The sequence below is a fragment of the Lepidochelys olivacea genome (genome assembly GCF_965140295.1).
Source record: "Lepidochelys olivacea isolate rLepOli2 genome assembly, chromosome: 1".
Lineage (NCBI taxonomy): Eukaryota > Metazoa > Chordata > Testudines > Cheloniidae > Lepidochelys > Lepidochelys olivacea.
This window is the reverse complement of record NC_140411.1, coordinates 258,736,130-258,763,641: the sequence shown is the minus strand read 5'-3', so window position 1 is coordinate 258,763,641 and position 27,512 is coordinate 258,736,130. Positions and strand designations below refer to the sequence as shown.

Sequence of the window (27,512 nt, the reverse complement as noted above, 5' to 3'; positions counted from 1 at the left end):
ACACTGGAGAACGACCTTCCCAAGGACCCCATTCTCTCCCAAGCCCAGTCTTGCTAACTCCAAAAGTTCAAGAATTATGAGTCAGATGCCCCCCAAATCAGGAGATTAGCCCCAAAATCACAAGGTTTTTTATAGCTAATATTGTGGTTTTGGTCTGCCTGCTGGTTTTTGAACTCCCCTGGCCCAGCCCCAGTGTAGTGTGTGTGTGTGTGTGGGGGGGGCATGGGGTGCAGTAAATTTATATACTAAGATGGCCTTTGTCCCCACTACAGGGCTACCTCTGGCTGCCTGATGGTGCCCCAAAATTATAATTAATTAATTCTGTGTCCCCCCAGTCCCACACTTGCCCCTTGCTCCTCAGTGAACCACTGCTCCCCCTGCAGCTCCAGGCATCCCATGCCCACTTCCAGGCCTGGGAATGCACTAGGAATGGGGGTGCAGGAGGAGGAGCAGAGAGCAGACTGACCCATTGTTCACAGGAGGGGAGGGAGGAAGGTGAAGAACTGCCCTGAGCTGCTAGGTGCTTTCTAGTCCCTCCTCCCCTGCTGTGAGAATGGTGTTGGCTAATCCCTCTAACTCTTCCCCTACCCAAAAACTCCTTTGGAGTAGGGGGAAAGCTCTGCCTGCTTGCTGCAGCAGTTGTGATTGGCTGCTCTTTCCCAGAAGCAGCCAATCAGAGGGAGCTCTATCACCCATCCCAGGCTGAAATTCCAATGCAGGTGGCAAGGCTGGCTGGTAGAGGTGGTCACACTGCAGTCCCTGCCTCCATCTGGCTTGGTTCTCAAGATGTTGCATTGTACAGAGTACCAGGATGGAGTCCTTGGGCCCTCTGAGAGAGAGACACAGAGCACCATCTGAGACCCAGAGTCCAAGGGTCTGCCCTGCCCTGCTGGACAGGAGGTTAGGGCATGTGATACTGGCTGGGACAATGGCAGGAGGTCTGAGATGCTTATACAGCTAGTGAACTGCCAACCCCTCCTTTATTTGGTTTGTTATATTTTCATTGAATGGCTCACAGTCTGGCCCTCCATGGAGTGTGTGCGTGTGTTTCACAGACTAAGCTAATTTCCCCTTTTGTTATACGATCATATCCCTTCCAGCCAGCTGGGGGTCCCTTGTTTAAGAATAATGCAAGCAGATTGGATGGAAGGGAGACCATCTGCTCAGGATCACAGGACAAAGTGGCTGGAAGGGGGTCTGTAAAGATATGTTCACTTGCAGTTATGCTATTCAGCCACTAGATGTCTCTGTGGATTGTATAGGATTCCAGGCAGGGAAGTAGTTCCTGGTAAACAAAGGAGACAAAGCTGGGGCTCAAGCTGCAGGGAAGCCTGGTTGTACTGTAGTTGTAGCTGACTTGTTTAATAACAGTCTCCTGTTTGAGATGGACTGGGTCTCCATATATCATGAAGCTAGCCAAGGAGGCACTTAGATACTACAGTGACTGGCACAGTATAAAAACATAGCTGGGACAGATAGCTCTTCCTTTGGGTGAAAGGAGATGGATAGGAGACTTGTCTAGGTTGGGACACTTCTTCTTCCTCCATCAGGAGCTGCTACTGCTGCTTCACGTATGGGTGAGTATGAGGATACGTGTGCTGTTTCTTCACAGTAGCAAGCCGGGCAGGAGGGGGAGTGGGGAAGGTTTGAGGCAGAAGCTGAGTAGTGAAGCAGAGGGAGAGGCAGAGTAGCAGTAGGGATAATGCTGCTTTCCTGATTCTAGTAAAGTTCCTTGTTCAGCTTTCTCTGTGATTCTTTACCGCTCTCACCTGACAACTGGGAGGCCCTGAAACTCCTCAGTCAGGAGCTGGCTCCTCCTCCTGCACCCACAGCAGATTACCCTGACTGCTGAGTCCTCACTGCACCCGCCCGAGAGGAAAGGGAGCACTGGGGAAGACAGGAAGAAAAGGGGGACCGCACCCTCTGCTCTCTGCAAAGGGGCGGGAATGGTGTTCCCTCTTTCTTTGCCTTAATTGAACCCCTGGTTGGAGGCAGCACAGCACCCCCTGCTGCTCAAAGCTGGGGGACAGGAAGCATAGAAAAGAAATTACTTGAGTCATCTGGCTCATGAAACTGTCTTTCAAACTGCTTGCTTGCACATGCCCCGCCTTCAGCCAGTGGCCTCGACTACCAGAGGGGAGGGACTGATGGGAAAGGGAGGGTTAAGTAACATTCTGTCTTCCACTTCCTCCCTCCCCACGGTCTGCTGCTCCCTTCAACGCTAGATTTGACATTACATTTGTACAGGTCTTTCCTCTGGTCACCTGAGAGCATTAGCTCTGCCTGACTCCTCCTGCCCCAGGAGCCGCCCTCCTCCTCGAGGCCAGAGAAATGCAGGCCATCAAGTGTGTGGTGGTGGGAGATGGGTACGTACCCTTCTATTTTTTGGTGGGGGTGGGGGAGGGGAGGGCAGAGAAGGGGGAAGGTTGTTTCTTGGTGACATTTCACCTTCTTTGCTTTTGACTTCCTCTGAACTGCTTTCGCTCTCTTTCTCTGCCAGGCAGGGCATGCAGGAGGGCAGCCTGCGACAGAGGTCATGCGTTATGTCGGGATGGGGGACGGGCATTTTCCGGGGCAGGTGTACAAGGCCCACTGAAGCACAAACTATTTGTAGGTTGGCCAATCTCCCCTAGATGAAGGTGTCGCCTCTACAGTGCCTCCCTCACTGCAGCTATTGCTGGTAGAATGGGAGTCAGGTTTAACATACAGTGGGGGAAATTGTGGTTTCCCTTCTACTGGGCCACGCCACAAGCCATCGGTGTGGGTGACTGACACATGGCAGTGATGCATGGATAGCGCCGTGGGTCCTCTTCTGTGGATCTCAGAACCTATGCTCTTTCCATGAGTTGTCCAGGAGATCATTGAGTGGGACTCCCATGGACGCAGCAGGGAGGAGATGTTCCTTTCCCCTTCGTCCCCGAGACACACCATGCCCTCCGTCTGCCTTAGGTATGTGAGGCAATGAAACCCTGGGCATCTGAGCACAGCATAATCGTAGCCTGGCTTATCCATTGCTTGGCCAGTGTGCACCCTGCTGGCAGTGGATATGGCCCGGCCAAGGCCTTCAACAGCAGGAGCTTCCTCAAGGCGGGCCCCAGTGGGCTACTGCCCCTGCAGGGGCACTAAGAGACAAGCAGCCAGGGCCCAGGAGAGCATCTGCGAGGCGGGAGTAGTGTCTGGCACTGTGAGGGTTAAACCACTTCCAGGCTAGGAGCTGGTGATGCTGTTATCTGGGGCAGCTATCGGTAGCATATGAAGTGACATTTACAGAGGCCCTGCACCCCGCAGTCACTTCCTCCTTTCAACTGGCCCCAGGAGGAAGTTTGCAAACAAACGATCAAATTATAGAAACCACCTTGGAGGCAGGGGCAGGCGAGAGGGTGGGGGAGGGACAAAGAAATACAGGGCAAACCCCAAACAAATGTTGGTACCTGCCAGAAAAATACCGTAAAGACCAGAAACTAAGGGCTACAGAGCCGTACCTGAAACCACCTGCACAGGAAACACCCTGGGACTAACCCCACAGTTGCCCCACAACCTCTCCCCAGAACTCTGCTAACCCCCCAACACAATGCCAGTACTCTGCCCCATAACTCTACCACCCCCAGAGCCTCCCCATAACTGTTAACCCCATAAACCCTATAGCTCTGCTAGCCCCATATCCCTCCCCACTGACCCCATCACTGCCCTCCAACACAATAATCTCACAACCCTCCCCTATAGCTCTGCTAGCTCCATATCCCTCCCCACTGACCCCATCACTGCCTTCCAACACAATAATCCCATAACCTTCCCCCATAGCTCTGCTAGCCCCATATCCCTCCTTCAGCTCAACGGCTCTATCCCCATAACCGGCCCCCAGCACAATAACCCTATAACCCTCCTCAGGAACTCTGCTAATTCCATTGCTTTAAGGTGATGCCAATCCACCTGGGAGGCAGGTCAGTATTGTTATCTCCATTTTACAGATGGGGAAATGGAGGCACAGGAAGGTTATATGACTTTCCCAAGGTCACCCAGCGAGTCAGAGCTGGGAAAGGCCAGTCCATTAGCCACTAGGCCATCCTTCCCCTGTTTATCCTGGCTGTGATTTCTTTCCCTCTCTGTAATCTCTTTTTTCCTTCACAGTTGGCTCCCTTGCCCTTCACTAGAGATGGTTGGAAACTTTTCTGTGGAACCTTTTTTTGTGTGACCAACTCATTGAAACGCTGTCTCGGGTCCAGGATGGAATTTCTGGACACAAAGAGAGCCTGGTTTCCCCCAAATATCCCATAGCCTAGTGGTTTGAGCACTCAGGCTGTGGGGGACGTAGGTTCGAGTCCCTGCTCTCTTTGCATTTCTTTGAAGTCCCTTTGGCCTGGTCTCTCTCACACTAGCACTCTCTTCTGGGGTTGGGATGGGTTGGGATGTGTTGTGGCTCTGGCCACCTAGTGCTCCACGATGCTCCATTGAAAGAGGGGTGGTGCTGGTGGCCTGCAAGGGTAGGTCTGCACAGCAAAGAAAAACCCGTAGTTGCCCGTGCCAGCCGACTCAGGCTTACAGGGCTGTTTCATTGCTGTGTAGACTTCTGGCCTTAGGCTGGACCCTGGGCTCTGGACCCTCCCACTGTGCTCCAGGCCGAGCCCAGAAGTCTACACAGCAAAGAAACAGTCCTGCTCTATGAGTCTGAGTTGGCGTGCACAGGCCAGCCGCAGGTGTCTAGTTGCTGTGTTATACAGGAAGTCAGACTAGATGATCTGATGGCCCATTCTGGCTTTAAACCTTATGACTCTATGAGAGGAGAAGGGGAGGAGCGGGGAGGAAGCTTTGGCTGCTTGCTCAGAAGCCCCAAGAGCAGCCTCGCTGCTGGCAGCCTAGCTCACGAGTGCCATGTCAGCTGGAAGGAGCGAGCGATGACGTTTGGTAGGTAGCCTCAGGAAAGCCAACATGGTGCCGTGCGCATACAGCATGAGGTGTCCTTTCCCTCGTACTGACGCCATGTCCCAGTGTGGCATTAGAAGGTGCTGTCCTGTCGGGGGTGCCATCTGGGCAATTGCATTCTGTTACTCTACGTTGTCACTGCTGTATCAAACGGACACATATACTCCTCCGTCTCCTGTCAGAAATTCTTTGTTGCTGTGCACTGAAAAGCAGCTGCTGTGCTCTACCCCAGTACGGCTGCATTTCAGCTGAGCGGTCCCTGTGTAAGGTCTATAAAATGCCTCAGCTTTCAGACTAGAAGAACACTAGAGCAATGTAACATCTTCTGTCCTTCCCTTTCCCTCTAACACTCTAACCCTGCTTGTGCAGTGATTAGGGCTGGGAATCTGGTTTCTCTGTTCTTCTCCTCCAGCCCTCTGCTATGTCTGGCTTTCTGGCCAGGGAAGGCGTGATATCCATCCCCCCCGCCCCTCCGCCCCCAGCAGGAATCACAGTAACAGATCCTGGGTGTGTTTTCTGTCTCTTCCAGAGCTGTGGGTAAAACCTGTCTCCTCATCAGCTACACCACCAATGCCTTCCCAGGCGAATACATCCCCACTGTGTGAGTATCCAGCAGATGGAGGGCTGGGGGCCAGGCAGAGGGCAAGCAGGAGGGCAGAGGAACACACAGCCATCGGGAGGACCAGCTCTCTGCACCCATAAGTCAGTATTGGGTCAAGCCTCGACACCAGAAAGCTGTTCATTTGTAGGCTATGGGGTTGTCCGGCATCTGGATAGTCCCAGCCTTCATTTTGCCAGCTGTGAAAGGGACAAGGGGCCCACTTCATCATTGCCCTGTGACTCCTTTACACCAGGAAGCCTGACCTAAAGGGACCACAAGGAAGACATAAGCCCTGGCACAGGGAGCCTTCATACCTGGTGCAGAGCCAATTCTGTGCTGCCTCAGGGGGAACCCTAGCTGTAGGGGACAGGGTAAAGGATGCAAGGAGCGTGTCCAGGCAGCAAGGTGCAAGGCCAGGACAGATCTGCACCACTGCAAACTCTTTTAGGGGCCACTGAATCGGGGATGCAATTTAGGATGGCCCCAAGCACAGGCTACTAGCAGCTCTTGATTAGGGATGGTGCAAGCTGACGTTCTTCTCTCCCTTCACCACCGCTGGCATGTGCCCTTGTTCTCAGTGAATAGCACCGTACTGCACAAGAAGTCCCACTGAAGTCACTGGGGCTACTCCCTGTGTGTGGGGGTAAGGGTGTCAGAATCTGGCCCTTGGGGTTCCAGCTCCCTGGAAGAGCCAGGTGTGTGTTGCTGTTATACTACAGTAGCAAAGGAAAGTGTCCTGGGAAGCTGCATATAAATCACTGTGCAGACAGGGCTGGGAGCACCTGAAATCCTCGCCCTTTGGCACGGTCAGTTTGAGCTGAGCTTTTGGCCACGAGAAGCCGCCTCTTCTTGGCAGCCGGATTGTGCTGCGATACTGTCACCTCCTGCGTGCCAAACGGTGTGGTGCGTGTAGCTGTGCGACTCCTTCTACTTGCTGTGCACCACACCGGTTCGTATCTAGGACCCCTGCCCTGTGTGCCGAGAGAGGCAGCCATTTTGTTCTCTGAGTTGGGGCTGCCTGTTCCAGAGGAGACATGCACATGGTGTGCTCCCTCACGGGGACTTTACTTTGGTTCTTTCTTGTTGCTTTTTTCCTTCACTTTAGACTGAGAGCTTGTGGTTGCTCTCTGCATAGGGAAAAATATAACAAATGGGGTCAGGATGGGAGACCTACGAGGAGCACCTGTGTGGGTGGCAACTGTTCTCTGTGCTGCCAGTGACCCTGTGTCCCAGCACGGTGCCAGGGGACGCTCTGCCCCAAGACAGGAAAGCCTCACTGGCTATAGGCATTAGAGATACCACAGCGTGTTTTGTACGAGTAGGGGTGCAAGCCATGGCGTCCTGACCCAGTTCCAGTGGGGGTTTGGCAGGGAGCACGGTCCTGTGTGATACAGAGAAGGCGGATGGCGTGAATCCGGTTAAGAGGGCAATCTGGCTTCTAAAACAAAAGGGTACAGACGAAGGCTTAGAGAGCACAGAGCTGGAGTGGGGCGTGGGGAGAGCTTGGCGAGGGGAACTTGAGGGGAAGTAAGAGATTGGGACTTCGCAGGCAGGATGGAGCCCCAAAGGCAGTGGGAGAAGCTGGAGCTGGGAAGGATTTCGGGACGGCTGGGCTATGGGGAGGTAGGTTGCGGTGGGATGGGTGCAGGCATTCGGTGAGCCAGCAGCATCGGAGCTCTGCAGGGGGGTGTCTCTTTCCCTCCCGGGCGCATGAGGAAGAGGCGCATTGTAGCCATGGCCTCCTGCCCCCTGAGCTCTCTTCTCCCTTGTTTGAGGAACCGACTCTCTCTCTCTCTTTGCGTTGCAGGTTCGATAACTATTCCGCCAACGTGATGGTTGACAGCAAGCCCGTAAACCTGGGGCTGTGGGATACAGCTGGACAGGAGGATTATGACCGGTTAAGACCCCTCTCCTATCCGCAGACGGTGGGTCATTTCTCACTGTGCCCTGCTCCCCCACTCATTGCATCCAGGGCACATTCCCTTGGCAACATCTCCTCCCTGTGCTGGAGAAGTCGGACTTACTATTGGCCTGTGATGGAGCTAGAGTTCCACTCTTAATTTGCTCCTATCTCAGAGCTCACCAGCCCCCGAAGACCCCATCCCCATTATTTTATATGCATGCATTTGGGGGTCCAAAAGGGTGCAGGGATTATGGGGAATATTTTGGAGAGCCATCTAAATATCATACGGTATCATTCAGCATTAAGGTGTCTCTCACAGGATTTGAATGACTCTGGGGATTTGCAAATGAGGTATGGAGACTTTCATGTCTTCTTGTGTCCTGATTGTGAGACTGGAGCGTTCCGAGTCCATGAAACAGAGCTTCTTACCTTTAAGAAGCGGGGATGGTGGTACTTTACTCAAGCTCCATCCACAGGCTGCTAAAACAATCAGGAGTGAAATAGTTAATTGTTGGTTTCAGAGTAACAGCCGTGTTAGTCTGTATTTGCAAAAAGAAAAGGAGGACTTGTGGCACCTTAGAGACTAACCAATTTATTTGAGCATGAGCTTTCGTGAGCTACAGCTCACTTCATCAGATGCATGATGTTAGTTAATTGTGTTGATATGGTCATCAGTGGGATTCAGAGTCAACACACATTAGTGCCATTGCCCCAGGCAGTCCGGCTGCAGATTCGGGAAGACAACACTGTATCAGTTCACATTCAGCAGGTTTCCTTCACAACTTGGAAGGGCTAGAAACATAGGCTCAGAATTGTTGTTTTTAAACTAAAGCTTAAATTCTGCAGTGATGGGGCCACCAGAGAAGTATTTTTCTGAGTACCCAAGTACCCACTGGGTCTCACTCCTGCATTTATAGTGACCAGTTTGAATCTGGCCCCACCTTGGCAGAGACCCAAACCATCCCCATCTGATGGTTGGTTGATGATCTGTGGGAAGTGAGTGAGGGGGCGTCAGTCCATTTCCCAGGAGGACAGGAGTCCCCATCACAAAAGCTCCACTGCCACACTTAGCAATGATAGATTCCCTCAGTAACAGCGTCAGCTGTTACCAAGGGCTGGCTGCGCCAGGAGACTGAACAACCTTCTCTCCCCTCCAGGCGGCTCACAAATGTCAGGACTGAGTTGCACAGATTGGGAGGGATGGAGGGAAAGTGCATGGTGCGGTACCTTTTGCGGGGGGGGGATAACAAGAGAGCTTGAGTCTCCAGGGCTGTCAATCCAGCCCCTTTCACCGGCCCACCCCCACTCCAATGCTGGACAGAATGCTCCAGTATAGTGCTGGGAGGGGTCCCCCTCACGCAATGCGACGTGCACGGCCTAATCCTCGAATGCTGCTGTGTCCTTACAGGACGTCTTCCTGATCTGCTTCTCTCTGGTCAGCCCGGCCTCTTATGAAAACGTCCGCGCCAAGGTAAGCGCATCATGGCTGGTGTGGAGGTATCTGTGCGCAGAGGGCCGAGGTAGGCACTAACTCGCCACGTGCAGCTCAAGGAGCCAGCGAGAGCCGCACAAATAGACGCTGGCCTTGAAAAAGGAACGTTTGTGCAGTGAGTGTGGGCGGTAACAGCTGATGGATTAGCTGGATCCTGAGAGCTATTTTTCTTTGTGTCTCTCTCAGGAGTAGCTAGAATATTGGCCTACCACAGCCTCTGGGTTGTCCAAGAGAGATTAACGAACAAACCGGGCTAGATTCTAGGGCCCACCAACTGTGCTGCTCCAGGACATGAGAGTGGGTAACACACTGTTCCCCGTTCTCACCTGGGTGCTTCCTTAGCACCCGCCCCCCACTCCTGCCCCTTTACTGCCCTGGCCCCAGCAGCTTTCACTGCTGCAGCCTGCACGTTCAGGGGGCAACTTTCAACCAAGACCAGCTCAGCACAGCTCTTATGCGTGGGTAGTTTCTGGGGCATGGGGATACGTTCCCCCAACATTCAGCTTGGGGCGGGGTGGGAACCAACAGTGTATTTCCCCACAACTTTCAGCTCCCACCTAAAGGGGAGGGAGGCAGCTGGGGGGCGAAGCCTGAGGCTGTTGCATAGCTCTCTCCCTTCTGCCACTCCGGTGTCTCAGCTCCGGGGGAGGGAAGTCCCACTTTGGGCTCTCTTGTCAGGGGCTTTGCCTCTGGACCCCACCATGGAGCTGATTGGAGTCTGGCTGCAGTTGTCCACACTACCACACAGGACAGTGTAGGAGAAAACAGTGGCAGCTGGATTTTATTTGGTGTGTGGGTGTGTGTCTTTCTCTCTCTCCTCCCGGCCCATTCTCGACCTCCCTCTAGTGGTTCCCTGAAGTCCGACACCACTGCCCCAGCACCCCCATCATCCTCGTGGGCACCAAGCTGGATCTCCGTGATGACAAGGATACGATCGAGAAGTTGAAGGAGAAGAAGTTGTCGCCCATCACGTACCCGCAGGGCCTTGCGCTGGCCAAGGAGATCGGTAGGTAGAAGGCCTTACTGGCAATACGCCGAGGCCGCTGGGGGAGAGAACGGGTGTGTGTGTGTAAGCTCTCCACCAGTTTGGCACGCGCTTCCTTGGCAGGGGATGGGGAACATGGGCAGGATCCCATGAAGCTGAGCGGGAGCTGCTACCGGGCACCTGGAAGAAATGCCAAGGGGTGTGTGACAGAACAGGGTATTGGGGGCTCTGGAAGGGCAGGCTGTGTATAGAGGCGACACCTTCATCTAGGGGAGATTGGCCAACCTACAAATAGTTCGTGCTTCAGTGGGCCTTGTACACCTGCCCCGGAAAATGCCCGTCCCCCATCCCAACACATGGCCTCAACCTTTTCTTTTTGTGACACTCTTTGTGAGGGGTCCGACCCCTCAGCTCCCTGTCTTCTGCCCCTCTTCTGGCCAGGATCTTTTGCTGAGACATCCCCCACCAGCTACCCCTCCCCGGCCTCTTCTAGCTGGTCAGTCTTTTCTGTGAAAGCCACAGCTGCTCTGCTGGCAGAACCCTCCTCCCCAAGTCCGGAAGTAGGAGGGACAGTGAGGTCTTTAATTTGTCTCAGAGAGACCCAACCGCTGCTTCCTCTTCCTGTCCCCGTGATCTGGCGTTTGTGCGAGTGACTCGGGGAAGATGGTAGCTCTGCCCCATCCTTTTTTGTTCATCTGTGTGTGTCTCTTTCCCCTGCTCCGCTGCACGGTACAGCACTTCCTTGCCTCGTGTAGCCCCTGAACCCGAGACGTAGCTAGGTGAGAGGAGAGGGTGAGAAGCAGAGGCACAAGGTAGGGAGAAATGGGGTGTTTTCAGCTGGGATTTCAGAGAAGAGCGGGCTAGTCAGTGAAGCACAGCCATTCCCCCAGGGACGAATCACAAGCACTCGCCCCCAACCTACCTCCCATTCTCCACACAGCCACCTCATCCTCCCCTCTCAGAGCGAGGATGCTCTCCGCTCCACCAGCCTGGCCACATATCTTGACAGCCCGACCAGGGTTGGGGATCCATCAAATCTGTCTCACATGGCTGTGAAGCAGGTTTGGCAGGGCTAGGGCCAAGTCAGTCTCTCTGATCCTCAGTTCCCCAACTGTGAAATGGGGGTAATAGCACTGCTCTACCTCACAGGGGTGTTGTGAGGATTGATGTGTTATTTATTGTGAGATGCTCAGCCATGGCAGTGTTGGGGGCCAGAGCAGACAGACAGAGAGAGACAGATGGATGCATCTGTTCTGGCTGACATTGGCCCCTGAGATTTCTTCATTGATGGCGTCTCTTCTGGGTGAGGACCCTTCAGAGTTGCAGGGCTGGGCTGGGGACCTCCTGGATTCACTCCCATTTCCTCCCAGTGATGGTGCAGTCTTCTCTCCTGGCAGATTCTGTGAAATACCTCGAGTGCTCGGCACTGACGCAACGTGGCCTGAAAACGGTGTTTGACGAGGCGATCCGAGCAGTTCTCTGTCCCCAGCCCACCAGACCAAAAAAACGGGGGTGCAGCCTCCTCTAGGGGTAGGTGAAAAATGGCTCCCCTCCCCTCCAGACCCCAGTCTATCAGCACTAAGGGGATTTGTCTCTGTCGATAACCCCCTCGCCCCTTCTCTCCCTTGAAAGGACCCTGATGCTGCCTGGGGGGAGCCCTCTGCCCTGAAGAAGACCCCTTGCAGGACTCCCCTTCCTGCCGCACCACTCTCATGAACTTCCTGACTCTACCCTGAAGAGAGGCTGCTGTTGCCAGCTTCCCCCAATGGGACCCCCAAACCTGCCTCTGATCTGGGACCTCAGTGCTTCCTTGGAGACAGGGGCGACCTGTTGTGGGGGGTGTGGAGCTTAAGCCCCTCCCCTTAAAAATCAACTCGACATATACGGAAAACAGCAAAAAAGCCCCTCCCCCTGCAATTTTCCTGCTTGGTCACTAGGGGCTGCTTTGTAGCTGTCCATTACCAGGCAGCCGCTGCCTCTCCTCCCCCTTCACATTGCTTCCCCTGCTCTTCCCCCACCCTCCGCATAAGACCCCAGGGAGGCAGGAGAGAGGCACAGAGTGGCCAGGGACAGGAGACAGAGCTGATCAGGGCCAGGTGAGGGAGAAAAAAGGCTCTCTTCTCTCCTCACACCACAGCTGGGCTGGAATGGGAGGGATGGATGAGGTGGGGAAGGCAGGATGGAAGGGTACAAGCTGGTGTCACAACCTGCCTCCTCTTGTTATTCCATACACAGATTCCAGCCCCAGTCCTCAGCTCGCTCATGACACCAGGCTCTGCTGATGTAACAGTGGTTGAAGGTTTCAGCGTCTTGGACCTTGGTACTGCTTGGTGGTCACAGTGCTTGTTTGTTTCTGCTGCCTAGAAGGACCAATATGGGTCTGTAGCACTCATTTGTCCTTTTGCACAACCTCCCTCCCTCCTCCCGTCAATTTCTGTATAGGGAATGAGAGTTAATAAACCAACTGTACCTTCCTGCCATTGGTGTCTTGTGTCCCTTCTCTGGCACTTCGCTGCAAGCTTGGCTGTCCGGGTTTGATGCTGTGGCTGCACCATGCTGGCTGTGGCATCTCTGGACACTCGGAGGGACCACAGCCAACCAGCTGAATCCCTCCTGCAGCCGTCAGACTGGCTGGGCGTCACCGCAGCTGAGATTCAAGCTGGGGACGGTGGCGGTGGCGGGGGGTTCTGAAGGCAGTGTCAGCTGAAAGGGAGTGGCCTCCTATCTCTGGCTGAGCTGGTAGGTGCCTGCATTTAGCTGTTGCTAACCTTCCTTCAGATCTGCCTGTTTCTGTGGGAGAAAGTCTCCTCTCCTCAGGGACCTATCAGCCAAAGGGCCTAGCCTGACAGAGCCCAGGCAAGCCTCTTCCCCAAAGGCAGAGGAAAGGTAAGGCTAGCAAGTCTGTTGTGAGGGGCACAGGAAGGGAGCCTAGGACTACCTGAACTTATGGATCCTCTAGAGCGCCTGCTAATACGGTCTGTCAGAGCTTACATACTTTCCTCAACGGACCTGTACACACCGTCACTTATGCCTACACCCATACACACACCTATACATACATTGGCACTCACTTACATAGCCAGACATACAGAGCGGTAAGCAGGAAGTGGGGGGCGGGGTGGGGATGAGTCATCAACCAAGGCAAATAGCCCACCGATCTGCTGAAATCCAGCAGATGAGAGCTGCCCCAGCAGGGCGATGGAATCTGCAGCTGACGGCACCTGGGTGACTGATTCACTGCAGGGGCACCAGGAGCCTTGGCTGCTGCTAAGAATAGGGAAAGCAACATTACGTGATGGCTGTTAGGGCAGATTCCCGAGCAGACTTCTCCCGAGCACTGCAGATCCTGGCTCACCCAGGTTTCCCTTCTCCCCACCCCCATTACCAGGAGTCTAACGAGCTGGAGGAGGGTTCAGGACAAAGCAAACGGTAAAGAAAAATCCAGAGGCAGTAATAGGAAAGGGCAGGGGGACTGGATTGAACCAGCTTTCCACTCTGCAACAAAGAGTTTCACAGGTTAATGTCAGCTAAGGTCTGTAACAGAAAATTCCATGGGTTAAACCCTGGTGGTGGGGAGTTCCTCAGGTTACTTCAGGGGTAGCTCAGAGGCAAGGCGCACCTCAGAGACAGCCTGTGGCACTATGTTTCATGCATTAACTCCTGGTAACATTCAGTGGCGGTGGGCTCCGCAGATGCCTGCACTGCGAGATGAAGTGCCTGGGCCCAAGTCACAGCTGGTGTGGGTGCGGTAGGCACAACACAGTGGAGTCTGGTCTCAAGTTCCCTACACACGCATATGTATGGGGGGTGTAAACACCAGAATCTATCACCAACCCCAAGCTTTCAAAACTCATGAGTCAGGCAGGCCTCCCCCTCCCCCCAACAAATCATGAGAGTGGCTTAAAATCTGAGGACTCATCCCAGGCTGAGGTGTCGGCAGAGGAAGTTTGGGAACTAATCGATAAATTAAACAAATAACTTTTTCACACCCCTGAGCGCCATAGCTATGTTGATCTACATTTTAAGTGTAAACCAGGCCTAAGCCAGCATTGCGGTCCTTTTATTGCAGCTCAGCTGACACAAAAAGGTTCCAGCAGAGCCCAGAACTGGGATCCCAAACTGTAAGCTGCAAGCAAGCTGGGAGGGGTTGCAAGCACTTTGCAGGATAGGATTAGAATTCAAAATGACCTTGACAAATTGGAGAATTGCTCTGAAATCAAGATGAACATCAATGAAGACAAGTGCCAAGTACTACACCTAGGAAGGAAAAATCAAATGCACAACTACAAAATGGGAATTAACAGGCTAGGCGGTAGTCCTGCAGAAAAGGATCTGGGGTTTATTGGATCACAAATTGAATATGAGCCAGCAGTGTGATGCAGTTGCAAAAAAAGGCTAATATCACTCTGGGGTGTATTAACAGGAGTGTTGTATGTAAGACATGGGAGGTAACTGTCCTGCTCCATTCTGCACTGGGGAGGCCTCACCTGGGGAACTGTGTCCAGTTCTTTCCTAAAGTGTGGACAAATGGGAGGGAGTCCAGAGGAGAGCAACAAAGAGGATAGGGTTCGAAAACCTGACCTATGAGGAAAGGTTGAAAAAACTGGGCGTGCTTAATCTTGAGAAAAGAAGACTTGCGGTGCAGGGACCTGATAACAGTCTTCAGCTATGTTAAGAGCTGTTATAAAGAGGACGGTGATCAATTGTTTTCTATGCCCACTGAAGGTAGGACAAGAAGTAATGGGGCTTAATCTGCAGCAAGGGAGATTTAGGTTCGATAGCCGGAAAAACTTGCTAACTGCAAGGGTAGTTAGGCTCTGGACCAGGCTTCCAAGGGCAGTTGTGGAATCCCCCATCACGGGAGGTTTTTAAGAACAGGTTGGACAAATACCTGTCAGGGATGCTCTAGGTTTACTTGGCCCTACCTCAGCACATGGGACACGGGACTTGAGTCGACAACTCAAGGTCCTCTCCAGCCCTACATTTCTGTGATTTTATGTTCAGTCGATGGAGTTGCACTTGTGCCCATTTGTATCAGGTCCGAATTTGGCCCTAGGAGCTCAGATATTGAAGGTGGGAAGTGGCAACCAGCAGGATCTCAGATGCGCCCCCAGAGAGGAATAGGAAACAAACAGAAATCACTCTCATGAAGGAGGTGAGGAAAGGATTCAGGGAAAGAGAAGCCATTAGTGGGAGGCCCGCAGAAGGAACAATGCTTGGCAATGTGGGGTTATTGTTTTTATCCAGAGGGACGTGTTTGCAGAGGGGGCTGGATTTCTCCCCTTGGAGCCAATCCCTTTCTGAGCCCGAGATCCGATCACCTGTTTGCTCCAGCAGGGAAATGGAATATGCCCTCAGATAGGTAGGTGGTAGAGACAGAAAGATCCCTACTCCCCCATTCACCCTCCCTTGTCCTATTGGAGATGCTTGTGGGACAGAGGCGGGGAGAAGGGTGGCAGTGGAAGCTGGGGTTCATGCCCCCCTCTGAGACCCCTACATATACCAATGCGCTGTGATCATGATGAAGCCCTGAGGGCACCAATTGTGCCTGCCTAGACTGTAAGCCCCTTGGGGCAGGGAACTCCTCTGCTGCACGTCCGTAATCCCCCACCTCGCCTGCGGCCCTATAAAAAAACTCCCCCTAGAGAGTAGGGATCAGCCACCTGCTCCATCCAGCCTGCCTCCCCTGCACTGCGTTCTCACAGCACCCAGCCGCTCTCTGCATCTCTCCTTTCCTGCTTTCACTCTCCTCCACTCCCCCTCATTCCTTCTCCGTGTCTGGCTTGCCCTCCGTCACCATCTGTCACAACCACCCCCTCATTCCTGTTCTCTCTCTCCCTCCCCCTCTTCCTTTCTCCCTCCCTCCCTCTCTCTCTCCATCATAATCACTCTGGTACTCCCCTCTTTTCCTTCTCCCCGTTCTCCCTCCCCTACCATTCATTCTCTCTCTCTTATTCTCATGCTCGCTCTCCCCCCCACCCCACCAAGTCTATGCTGATTGGCTGATGGGATCATTCCCAGGAGTAACTGACACGCTTGATATACCTAACCCTGTCCACCAAGCCCCCACTTCAGTGGATGGAGAGCTGGAGAGGTGAGTCCTGGCTCCCCTGAGCGGTGCTGGGAGCTGGGTCTGGTCCCTGCAGCAGGCAAGCCCTGGAGACCAGATGGGAGAGTGTGAACATCCAGATGAGGCAGTGCTGGAGGAAGGCAGAAAAGTCCCACCACCTCTGGAACAGCAGAAGAGGTGAGGGCAGCAGGCACCTCTGGAGAGAAGTGTGACAAGCAATTCCAGCCCCTCAAGGACTCAAACCACACAGAGATTTCACTGGGAAATTGTTTTTAAAGGAGAAGAAACAATATGACACACATTCTCCCTGCGCGTGGAGGAACACGTAAATTCCATTGACGCGTAAGTACCAGGCAGATCTGCCTCCTCTTTCCGCCCTCTCCTCCAGGCGCTCTCATGTGCAGAAGTTGGTTCTGCCGTCCCCCCACATGGAACCTGCTGCCTCCCCTGCCCTGCTCTGTCCCCACAGACTGGGGGCTGGCGACGGCCATGGTGTCTGTACCCAGTGCAGGGGGTGAGAGAGTCATGAACTGGAGTAGGAATGAATGGGGGCAAGGCAAGGTGGGAGGGACAGAGAAGGTGCAGGATTCGAGAGGGATGCTATGTACATTGTTGCAGGGAATTCTAGGTGGGTTTCCCATCACTTACAAAGCTGATCTATACTTGGGTGATTCCCCTCCCCCCCCAATTTCTCCCTCTGATTCCTCATTTCCCACTGACAATGTGGAATAAAAAGGTTTCTTATTCCTAAAGACTTTGGATTTATTAGATAAAAATAGAAATTGGCATTTACCTCACAAACCCCCACCTCCCTGGGTCCCCAACCCCTCAGCACAAACACACTCGTACCACTGTTATTGTTTATTTGCATTACTGGAGTACCTAGAGACCCCATCAGGTGCCCCAGTACAAAAAGTCCTGGCCCCAAAGAGCTTATAAGCTAAGTAACCAGGTTTTTGATCCTATACCTCAATAGTTTCCTCAGCCTCATTGGGTCCACCACATCTGCACCCCCCTCCCAGAGGTCCAACCACACCAATACTCCCATGATCCCCATGCCTGCAGTCAGAGCGCCCACTGAGATCCCTTGCCTCTACCTGCTGCTCTTTATGGGACTTAGATTTCAACACTCCTTACTTCCTGCCATCAGCCTATTCCTATTCTCTAGGTATGTCTACATGGCACACTAAGTCTGGGCTCTGACTCAAGTTTGAGCCCAAGCCCCCTTCCGTCCACACACAAATCAGCCTGCCTTGGGTCAGCAAGCATTCAGGACCTGGGTGGGTCAGAGCCTGAGTCCAGTTGAGACTCAGGTCCAAGCCCTGTCATTGTGCAGTGGGGAGGCAGGTCAAGTCACTGACCTGAGTCAGAAGATCTGCGTAGCGCAATATGGACATGTTAGCACAGCTGTAAGACTTGGGGCCAGCAATTGTAAACTCAGGCATACAATGCAGGGTGGATGCTCAAGTGTGAGGTTGGAAACACTGCGTCCACAAGCCCAGGTCCCACAGACCTGGGCTTTACTGTGCAGTGGGGACATACCCTCTATCACTCTACCTGGCCCCCATGCCTGCCACTCCCCTGAAAAAATGAACATGTATATACACCACTGAGAAGGCTCTGGAAAAGCTTGGAGAAGAGTTCAAAGAATCATAAAGGTTAGAAATTGGAAAGGATTGAATCATAGAATTATAAAACCAGAGGGTTAGAAGGTACCTCAGGGATCATCTAGTCTAACCCCCTGCCAAGATGCAGGATAAGCTTTCTATTCAGTCCATCTTTCCCGCCAGCGCATGGCAGCCCCTTGCAGTGTATTCTCAGGGCTTTGCCTGCCTCGTATTAAGTGGCCCAAGTGATGGGGCTTCCATTGCAAAGTTATTCCACAGTCCAATGGACTTCACTGTCAGGAAACTTGAGCTTCCCATTGTTCAATTTCATCCCATTACACCCCCCTTAGACTTCCCTAAACTGTTCAGCTCCCTCTCTGGGCATTTCCACTCTATCCCTGTCATAAACCAGAAGCTCATTCAACACAGATAACAAGGATAACGTAAGGATGTCCTAGTTGTGTTTGCTAGAGAATCAGGGCAGAGGGTGTCTGCTGGAATGTGGGCACAAGTAGAAGGTGTGAAACACGGGAGGCGCGGTGGTGACCAGAGGAGGTGTATCTGAGAGGTTCATCACAACACATTCCGATATGATAAGAACCAGCCCAAACCTCAGACTTTGCCTGAGGCTTCCAGAAGTTTGATTAATGTTTTAGATTTTTAATATCAAATTTTGCCTGCCCTGGTTTTGTACAGTTTGAAAAATACCATGAGGGAAAATAGTTCTTAGCTAATTTCTGAACTGCTGGAGATGGGTAGGATTGGAAATCGTGTCCTTTGAGATTCCCAGCCCTTGTTACTAGGGAAAAGCTGGGCTAAGCTTTGAAACATTGAGGGGTCTCCCGGCCCAGACCCTCAGGTGAGACTGGGGTGGGGAAGGTGCCATCTATTCCTGGGGCTAAGCATCCATCCCCTTCCATGCAAGTCCTCCCCACTTACAATATGGCTATTTGAGGAGCTAACCAAGCAGTGGGATCAATACACCAAAGGGTGACAAAGGCATGGGGCTGCCATTTGAAATCTCAGAGGGGCTCTTCCAGATGCTAATCCAAGAGCATCGCAGACATGCCACCATAGAAGCCTCTGGCATAGCTTGGGGCAAGAGGCTGTGTCTCCACACTTTGCCCTGTGCTGGGCTGCGGCTCCCACATGGCCCCAGCCCCGCCGCAAAGAATCGTGTCCCTCCTGTCCCATGTTCAATCTCTGCCATTGTCGGTGGAGATCTGGCACACACACAAGCTGCCTGTTTGTGCAGGGTTCACTCTAAGCGTTTCCATGCCAAAGCCTGATGTGATGGGCAATTGGGCATCAAAAGATTAAGAGCCCTTGAAGTTTATTTTGGTGCTGTGGAGTGGTAAGGCAGGGACTGCCCCTTCCATTAGGGACTTGGATTCGAGAAGGCTGAGAGCTGCTGCTGCGGTGTAGGGAGAGTGAGAGCGGGTGGTCACTGGATGTATAACGCCATCTGCCTCCAATGGGAATGTTATAAATACTCCATCTCCTCCCTTATTCATGTGCAGGGATGATGCAAACCTGCCTCTCCTTCTTCCAGGACACTAAGCCAAGCCTCTGACAGTTGCTCTGGACTTCAAGGGGATTTCTCAGCCTCAGTGGTGGGGGTGGACAATAATGTCCTGGTCCAATTGCCCAGGCAGCAGTGTTGATGCAGAGAGCACGTAGGCAATGTGGAGGCAAGGTCTGGGTGGGGCAGCTCCAATGAGGGACCCTGCCTGGGAGTTCTTCCCCAGGACAGACGTAAGGAATATGCTCCTGGGCCAGTGTAAAGAGGCTTCAGCATACATGAGAAGCAGGCCCCCTGAAACTAACTTCACCAGCCCCTGAGCCATTTTCAATAGGAAACGGAGGCCTGTGATTGCTCCCTTGGTCTCTTTCCCCTGGGAAGTCCCTTGGCTGTATACCAGGCCATTTTCCTGCTGGTCCTGATCACCCAATGGTGGTTCTTAAACAGCTGGTCACATCTGACATTCTCCCATGTGCTCCAGAGACTCTGGCATCTGAACCCCCCTCTCCTTCCCACCTGTGGCTGTGCCCACGTGTCGTTATGCCTGCTGTTTTATCTGTGGCTTGTTCGGCTCTGACTTTTAAAGTGTAAATACCTTTCTTCTTCCTCTCCTCCTGCCTCCAACTCTCCAGCTGACCCAGTGGGAGATCACCCCATCCTTCCTCTGCCATGGACTCTCCTGCTTTCGCCTTCCCCACTCCTGTGGCTTCTGAGGAGGGGAACATCTCCACCAGCTGGGCAAGTTTTACCCCAGGGAACCTATCCACAGCTGCCAGCCCGGGCATGGATGTCAGCGGAGTCCTCATCCCTCTGGTCTACCTCATTGTCTGCGTGGTTGGGCTGGTTGGGAACTCCCTGGTCATCTACGTGGTCCTGTGCCACTCGGTGAGCGAATCGGTGACCAACGTCTATATCCTCAACCTGGCGCTGGCGGACGAGCTGTTCATGCTGGGGCTGCCTTTCCTGGCTGCGCAGAACGCTCTCTCCTATTGGCCCTTCGGCTCCTTCATGTGCCGCCTGGTGATGGCCGTGGATGCCATAAACCAGTTCACAAGCATCTTCTGCCTGACTGTGATGAGCGTCGACCGCTACCTGGCCGTGGTGCACCCAGGGAAATCGTCAAAGTGGCGGACGGCCCGCGTGGCCAAGGCCGTTAGCGCCACGGTGTGGGTGCTGTCGTCAGTCGTGGTGCTGCCGGTGGTGGTGTTCTCGAACGTCCCCCTGGGGATGAGCACCTGCCACATCCAGTGGCCCGAGCCAGCCTCCATGTGGAGAGCTGGCTTTATCATCTACACGGCCGCGCTGGGCTTCTTCGGGCCGCTGCTAGTGATCTGCCTCTGCTACCTGCTCATCGTCGTCAAGGTCCGCTCTTCCGGCCGGAGGGTGCGGGCCCTTTCGGCCAAGCGCAAGCGGTCAGAGCGCAGGGTCACTCGCATGGTGGTGGCTGTGGTGGCCGTCTTCGTGCTCTGCTGGCTTCCCTTCTACGTGCTCAACATCATCAACGTGGTCTGCCCGCTGCCCGAGGAGCCGTCTCTCTTCGGGGTCTACTTCCTCGTCGTGGTGCTGCCCTACGCCAACAGCTGTGCCAACCCCATCATCTACGGCTTCCTCTCCTACCGGTTCAAGCAGGGTTTCCGCAGGGCCATCCTGAGGCCGTCCCGCCGGGTGCAGAGCCAGGAGGTGCAGAGCCAGGCACGCCCCCCAGAGAAGACGGAAGAGGAGGAGGAGGAAGCGGAGGAGAGCGGGGTCAGCAAGATTGCCCAGAATGGCAATGGCAGACAGGAGTGTCCCCTGGCCAGTGCAGCAGCAGGAGGCAGTGAGCAGAAGCCACTCCCGGAGGAGCCTGGGAGCTGTGATAAACCCAATGCACTGCACATCAGTTATTTGTAGAGAACGGAAGGGGGAGGCTCTGTCCCTCGGTCTCCTGGACACTCCAGTCTGTATCTGTGGGGGGTTGCGGACTGCGAGGCAGCAAGGTCTAAGGTTCCACTTGAAGATGAGGCGAGCTCGAGGAGTGTCGGGAAGGGCAGAGCGCCTCCTGTGACTTCAGAAATCCCTGTGGGAGGGGCGGGGCAACAGCATCTGGGCTGGGCTCGGAAGGGGGACCGGATAAGGGCAGACGGGGGTGGGGAGCTGCAGAGAGGAGTCCAGCACTGAATCCCCCTGTAACCCACATAGAGTATTATGAGTGGTTGCCAATTACTCTAATGCCCTCGTCACTGCCCAAGTTGTTCCAGTGTCCATGGGAACCAGACACTCTGGGGCAGGATCATGGGAACAATTCCCACCCCCCAACAAACACATAAAGTCTGCCCCCTAGGGCTGTCATAGAATCATAAAATATCAGGCTTGGAAGGGACCTCAGGAAGTCAACTAGTCCAACCCCCTGCTCAAAGCAGGACCAATCCCCAATTTTTGCCCCATCCCTAAATGGCCCCCTCAAGGATTGAACTTACAACCCTGGGTTTAGCAGGCCAATGCTCAAACCACTGAGCTATCCCTCTGCACTGTCCTCCCCAGCTGCTCTAGTATCTCTTGGGGACAGCTCCCCACCTCCTGTATGATCTGATACCGTCTCAACTGCATGGAATATCCTGGTTCTTTAAAGGGTTCTCACGTCCCACCTGCAGACTGTTCTGATAGGGCTGGTTTAGGACAGTGGGGCAGAGTATGAGACACACCCTTCCCCATCTCGAGATCCCAGGGTTTCATGGTGTTATTGTGCCCTGGTGGACGACTGAAGAAGACCAAGAGGCCATGGGTTGGGGGCAGGGCGTTCTGCAAGCTGTAATTTCCACCACCCTCCTCCATCTTATCATGAATAGACATAAAGATTTAGGACCCCGTGAACAATTTCAAAGGATCAGTCTGTGTGGTGTGCGTATGATTGTGCTGGGAGGATGAGGGCACATGTGTGAAAAACGGGGGTGGCTGTGGGCAGGGGGGCAGCTGTGTGGGAGTTAGGGTTGCCAGGTGGCTGGCTTTTGACTGGAAAGTCCAGTCAAAAGACGACCTGTGCAGTGTCTGGGGGTTTTGGACACCAAAAGTCCGGTTACCGCACTGACCAGCCTCCGCTGCCGGGTGGGTGGGAAGAGCAGCTGCTGCTGGAAAAGCTCAGTTGATGGACTGGAGAGAAGCTTAAGAACTGGCTCCCAGCTCCGGGGGAGAGGAGGTAGGTACCGACTTCTCAGCTGGGCCCCGCTCCACCCTCCCATGTCCCCTCACTCTTGCTCCAGGGACTGACACCCCACTCTGCTGGGCCCCTGATTGTCCCCTGCCCTGCCATGCCCCAATTGGGCAAGCAGGCAGGCTCCATGTCAGCTCCTCCCAGCCCGCTCTGCAGGTGGCAGACGAGTCCCATGGGAGAGTGGAGCGAGCGACTGGGAGGAGGCTGTAGTGTCTGGTTTTTAAAAAATTGGAAAGATGGCAACCATACTGGGAGTGAGGGTGTGAATTTTTGAGAATATGGTAATGCCCATATAGCTGTATGGTGGGCAGATTTGTGTGTGTGTGTACAGGGGTTCGGGACTGTTTTTTCCGTGGGTGTGTGTATGTGAGGTTTTTGTATAGGTACAAGGACTGATTTTGTCTCTGTGGGGGTGTTTGTACAGGTGCAGGGGTTGATTTGTCTTTGGGTGTCTCTGTGGGGGTGTCTGTACAGGTGCAGGGGGTTGATTGTCTCTGTGGGGGTGTCTGTATGGGTGCAGGGGGTTGATTTGTCTCTGGCAGTGTCCGTGGGGTGTCTGTACAGGGGTGGGAGCGCATGGGTACGAAGGTGGATTTATCTGCATGTGTGTGGTGGAGAGGTGGCTACATATGGGGGTGTATGTGTGAGCATCTCTCCCTCTCCCTTGCTCCATTCTTGCAGGTTCTGATAAATGCCTCTCCCCATATCTTGAACTTTTCTATAAATGCTGTTGCTAAGATACAGCAATCAGTAAGAGCGACTTTAAATCCAGAGTCTTCGGTAGGATTCTGGGCACCTTCCTCCAGGGGCGGCTTTGGGGAAATTGGAGGCAGTGTGGGCGTGTGTGTGTTAAAGACCAGCCAAAAGGAGAAAGTGCTCCAAGAGATAAGGAAGATCCTGCGGGATGTGTAAACGGTGTCTCTCTGGGGCAGAAATACTTTTCAGTTCAAGGGGCACCTCCGAGAGGGAGGGGGCAAGACTGTGAGGGGCTAGTTGTATCATCGTAGGGAGCAGCCACAAGACCAAAAACACAGAACAGATTTGAAGCCAGGGTAGAAAAATGCAGTGGGAACAGCAGAGAAAGCAGGCTTGAATGGTAAGATCAGCCGCACAATGGAATCACATTCCTGAGGAACAAATTCACTCAGAATCAATATGTGGCTAAATGAGAACTTGTCGGTCACTGTGGCGATACCCAAGCCCAGGGAAAGCAGCCAGGGCTGGGCAAGGAGTGTACTAGGGTGGGTGTCTTCCAGCTGGACTGGCTGTCAAGGAGGGTTAACAGATACTGACCCAGCTGTCTTGGTGCTGGATTGTCTGTGACTGGGGGTGGGGTTGGGGCTGATACCCCTAACCCTGCAGTCCCAGCACTGGACTCTCTGTGAGTAATAACCCTCCCCCCACCCCAGGCCCATTGTTTCTTCTCTTTGAACCCAGTGTCTTGGTACCAGACAATCCATGAGTGAAGAGTAATCCCCACAAATCCCCTTTTCTGATTCCTGAAGCATCCACCCTTGTGCCAGATATTGCAAGACTCTCTTTGGTGAAATGCATTCCCTTTGCTTGGCTGGGAAAGGGGTGCACGTATAAAGATAGGTATATATCACAACGTGAGATTTCAGGGCCTTAGCATCTGATCTCTTTCCTTGTAAATCACTTGTTGTGGTGACTCTTCATGTCTCCTCCTTTCTCCTATATCTCTGGAGGCTCAATCCATGCAGAGATACACTCTCATGGACTCTAATGCAGTCTGCAGTCTAAGGAGCAAACCCACAGCAATTGCAGGGAGTTAGCCAATCTCAGTGGCTAGCCAAAAAGGCCATTCTGACTGTGGAAAGAATTCCAGCTGTCATCTGGTCACCAGGAAGAGACGGGATCATGAGATCCCCACCAAACCATGACGATCTTCCAGAGCTCCCGTCTATGGCATGGTATAAGAGACAACAGGTACTGGAGAGGAAAGGGCCTAGATTCCACAATGATAGAAGTAAATAGAAAAGGAGTACTAGTGGCACCTTAGAGACTAACCAATTTATTTGAGCATAAGCTTATGAAGTGAGCTGTAGCTCACGAATACAGACTAACACGGCTGCTACTCTGAAACCTGTCATTATGAGAGGTAAATAGGTAGATGTCTTGATCCTGCTATTAGGTGGTATCACAGCAAGGGCAATGCTGGGTAATTCTGAAGCAAAAAGGACTGCTGGAAGACAGTAGTGAAGATAGCATTGGACTTCTGGGAAGGGAGGCAGCTGATGGCTTATTTCTGAGCAGTGAGTGGAATGAGTGTAACAGCCAGGAGAGGACACAGCAGGAGAGAGGCAGCTCAGAGTACTTGGAGAGCAGACACATGAAGGTTTCCCATCTCCTTTTAGACTGGCTACATGACTGCTCTAGCTCCTGGCTTGGGGAGGGAGGGATCCCTGGCTGTCAATTATATTATCAATGTACTATGCATGCCACCTGGGCCATAGGATGAAGTAGAAACCCTTTGCCAGATTCATGGATTAGGGGGAACTCATGGTCAACCTCTGCAGCCCCCTCTGCTACAAGAGATCAGGAATGAAACCTCAAAGACATTTTTGCCTGCAACCCCTAGGTGCAGAAACACTAGGCTGCTCAGCCCTGCAGACGGGACTCAGAGTGCCCACTGGAAAGGCCGCTCTTTGTCTCCCAACATGGAGCTGGTTGAAAAACGGTATGTTTGGGGGGAAATATTCAACCATTTTTATTTTTTCAAGCTATTTCGTGAAAAATTGCAACACGTTCTAATTTTTGCACGGAAACAAGTTCGCCCTCCCACGTTTTCTACCTTTCCCTCCTGGTTTCCCCTCTTTTTTCCAGTTGCAAAATTGGTGGGGGGGAGAAGGGGGTGGAGAAAACAAATAGAAAATGAAAAACAAATCCTTTTTTTTTTTTTTTTACTTTTTTCATCAAAAAGTCAGAAAAAAAATTAAAATAAAAAATTGTCTGCAGAATTTTCCCTTGTTGATGAAAAGGCTGGTTTTCATTGAGGGGGTAGGGGAGTGAAAAATTTCAGCTAGTTCTGTCCCACAGCCCTACCTGCCCCTGCTCCTCTCACTGCTGAGTTCACAGCTGCAGTCTGCTTGTGCTGCCGTGTGCAAATTGCATTCATGTGGCTGGCCCTGTGCATCCCTTCTGGTTTGGGCCCTGCACTGGGCTGGCTCTGGGAACGATAGGGGCTGAAATCATGCACAGCAGCTAGTTGAATTCTGGACATGTTCAGGGGGATTTGTTCTAATCAGACGTGGAAATGGATTTTTCTATTCTGGCTGCAGAGAAACAGAGATAAGGGTGCCATCAAACCCTCCGCCACACAAAGGGTTTCATTCTTATCACGTAGAGACTAGAGCTGCAAGTCTAGCAGAGGCCACAGCTCTTCCAGCAGCCCCTGCAATGCCTCTTTCCTGCTTGTATTTGATCATAGTCAGGGTGCTTAGAAATAAAAGGACCCCGTTCTGCTGGCACTGCAAGAATGTGTGTGTGCGCTTGCCAGCATGCGCATGCGTGTGTGTATTTAAAGCAGGGCTCTGATTACTGACCTTGAAAATATACTCACAACACAACACCCTATGTACCCCCACTAAGCCACAGTCTGCACCCACACAGTCACTGAGCTGTACCTACTCCCTGCTCGACCATACCCTGCTGCTGTAACTTTGTTGAAGAGAACTTTGCAGAGATGAAAAGGGCCACGTGGAGGGGTTCAGCCTCACTGAGGGAAGGGCACGTTACAAGGCTGTGCTGCTTACACAGCCTGCACTTGATATCCTTCTCAGCTATTTTCAGGAAGCCATTGTTTACACGATCCGTATGGTAAAACAGCAGCTCCGATAAGGTGAATGGCAAACCCACGCAGGCACATGGCATGTGCCTTCGCTTCTGAATTGTTTGGAGCATGGGTCAAGGCTGCAGGCTGGGGGTGGTTTCTAAACAGTTCTTGATGCAGGAGAACCAAACACACAAAAATGCAGAGAGATGTGAACAGATTAGATGCTCCCTGATCTCCTGGGGAATGCAATAGCGAACTGAAACCCTTTATCTGCTTGAACGAGGGGAAAATATGCAAATATTTGCTCATGAAAACTTAGTGTTCTTTGCCTTCCCAAGCTTAAAATATGCAAATGCAAACATAAGGCACCCACCTTGCACAGATCTCACACCCAGACACACAAAACCCCCGGCACAGAAACACAGACGCAGCGCCCATCTAAACACATGCACGCTCAGCGTAACAGGTACCATCTAATAAGTATACACTCCCCCTGTGGGACACAAATGCAACCCTAAAAATATACACACAGATGCATACATGTAAAAACATATCATAGAATCATAGAATATCAGGGTTGGAAGGGACTTCAGGAGGTCATCTAGTTCAACCCCCTGCTCAAAGCATATATGTGCATGCTAACTCATGTATGGTGCCTAGGCAGGCATTTAGAAACACGCTTGCAACACATCCTGTTCCCTGCAAATGGTGTTATATCGGCATCTCCAGTTAAGTGAGGAGCAAGGGGCTGTAGTACAGGAAGACACCTTGCCTAGCACATTCTGTGCCTGTTGTCGGCCATAGGTACAGCTGCACCCATGTTTTTAAGGCCTGCGGTAGGCAGGGCTAAACTGCTTGGGCACCATGGCTTCATCCGACACTCACTGCAATAAGTGGTAGTCTTTCCACTGACCATGTGGGATTTGGGCTGGGCCCCATGCGAAGAAGACTTACAGCGTTGCCAAGACAGGCAGCTGCACTTCCTGCTCACAACCGGGCCCAGAACATGCCAGTGTGGACAAGGCTTGAAGCAGAGAGAAAATCTAATCATGCCTGTAAGTGCTGCTCCCCGTTTCTCCTGCAGGGGGAGCTATTTGCTCACATTGGCCCCTATCCCGCTACACCTGCCCCCCCCTGCAATATCAGGGGCTGCCCAGTTCCCAGCACAGCTGTCAAGGCAGATTTGAGGGGGCAGGAGTAGGGGTGAGCAAGGCCCAAACCATGAGATTCCCATTACTCCCTTGCAGACAGTTCCTAGCGGTGGCCAAGGTAACACTACCACACGTGCTGGCCAACACAAAGCAAGCAGAATATTTCCTCAGGGTGGGAGGTGGGTAGTTCTGTCCTGCAGAAGTGGGGTCTCCCCACCTGGAGGCGCCCTGTGCTGGGAGGGGCACAGTCTCCTCCACTCTGAAAATGTGGAATTGTGCAG

General features: G+C 52.9%; 2 protein-coding genes across 2 annotated transcripts; both read left to right on the top strand.

The window, feature by feature from the left end:
- The first annotated feature begins 2,152 nt into the window (after positions 1–2,152).
- Positions 2,153–12,381, top strand: RAC2 (Rac family small GTPase 2). Its single transcript, XM_084633303.1, has 7 exons — positions 2,153–2,366; positions 5,450–5,521; positions 7,329–7,446; positions 8,833–8,895; positions 9,763–9,922; positions 11,299–11,431; positions 12,137–12,381. The coding sequence occupies exons 1-6, from the start codon at positions 2,332–2,334 to the stop codon at positions 11,427–11,429; spliced, it is 579 nt and encodes a 192-aa protein (XP_084489429.1). The 5' UTR covers positions 2,153–2,331; the 3' UTR covers positions 11,430–11,431; positions 12,137–12,381.
- A 3,430-nt stretch (positions 12,382–15,811) lies between these two features.
- On the top strand, positions 15,812–26,342 carry SSTR3 (somatostatin receptor 3). The gene is made up of 2 exons (XM_084609849.1): positions 15,812–16,313; positions 19,733–26,342. The coding sequence occupies exon 2, from the start codon at positions 19,770–19,772 to the stop codon at positions 20,988–20,990; it is 1,221 nt and encodes a 406-aa protein (XP_084465975.1). The 5' UTR covers positions 15,812–16,313; positions 19,733–19,769; the 3' UTR covers positions 20,991–26,342.
- The last annotated feature ends 1,170 nt before the right edge of the window (positions 26,343–27,512 follow it).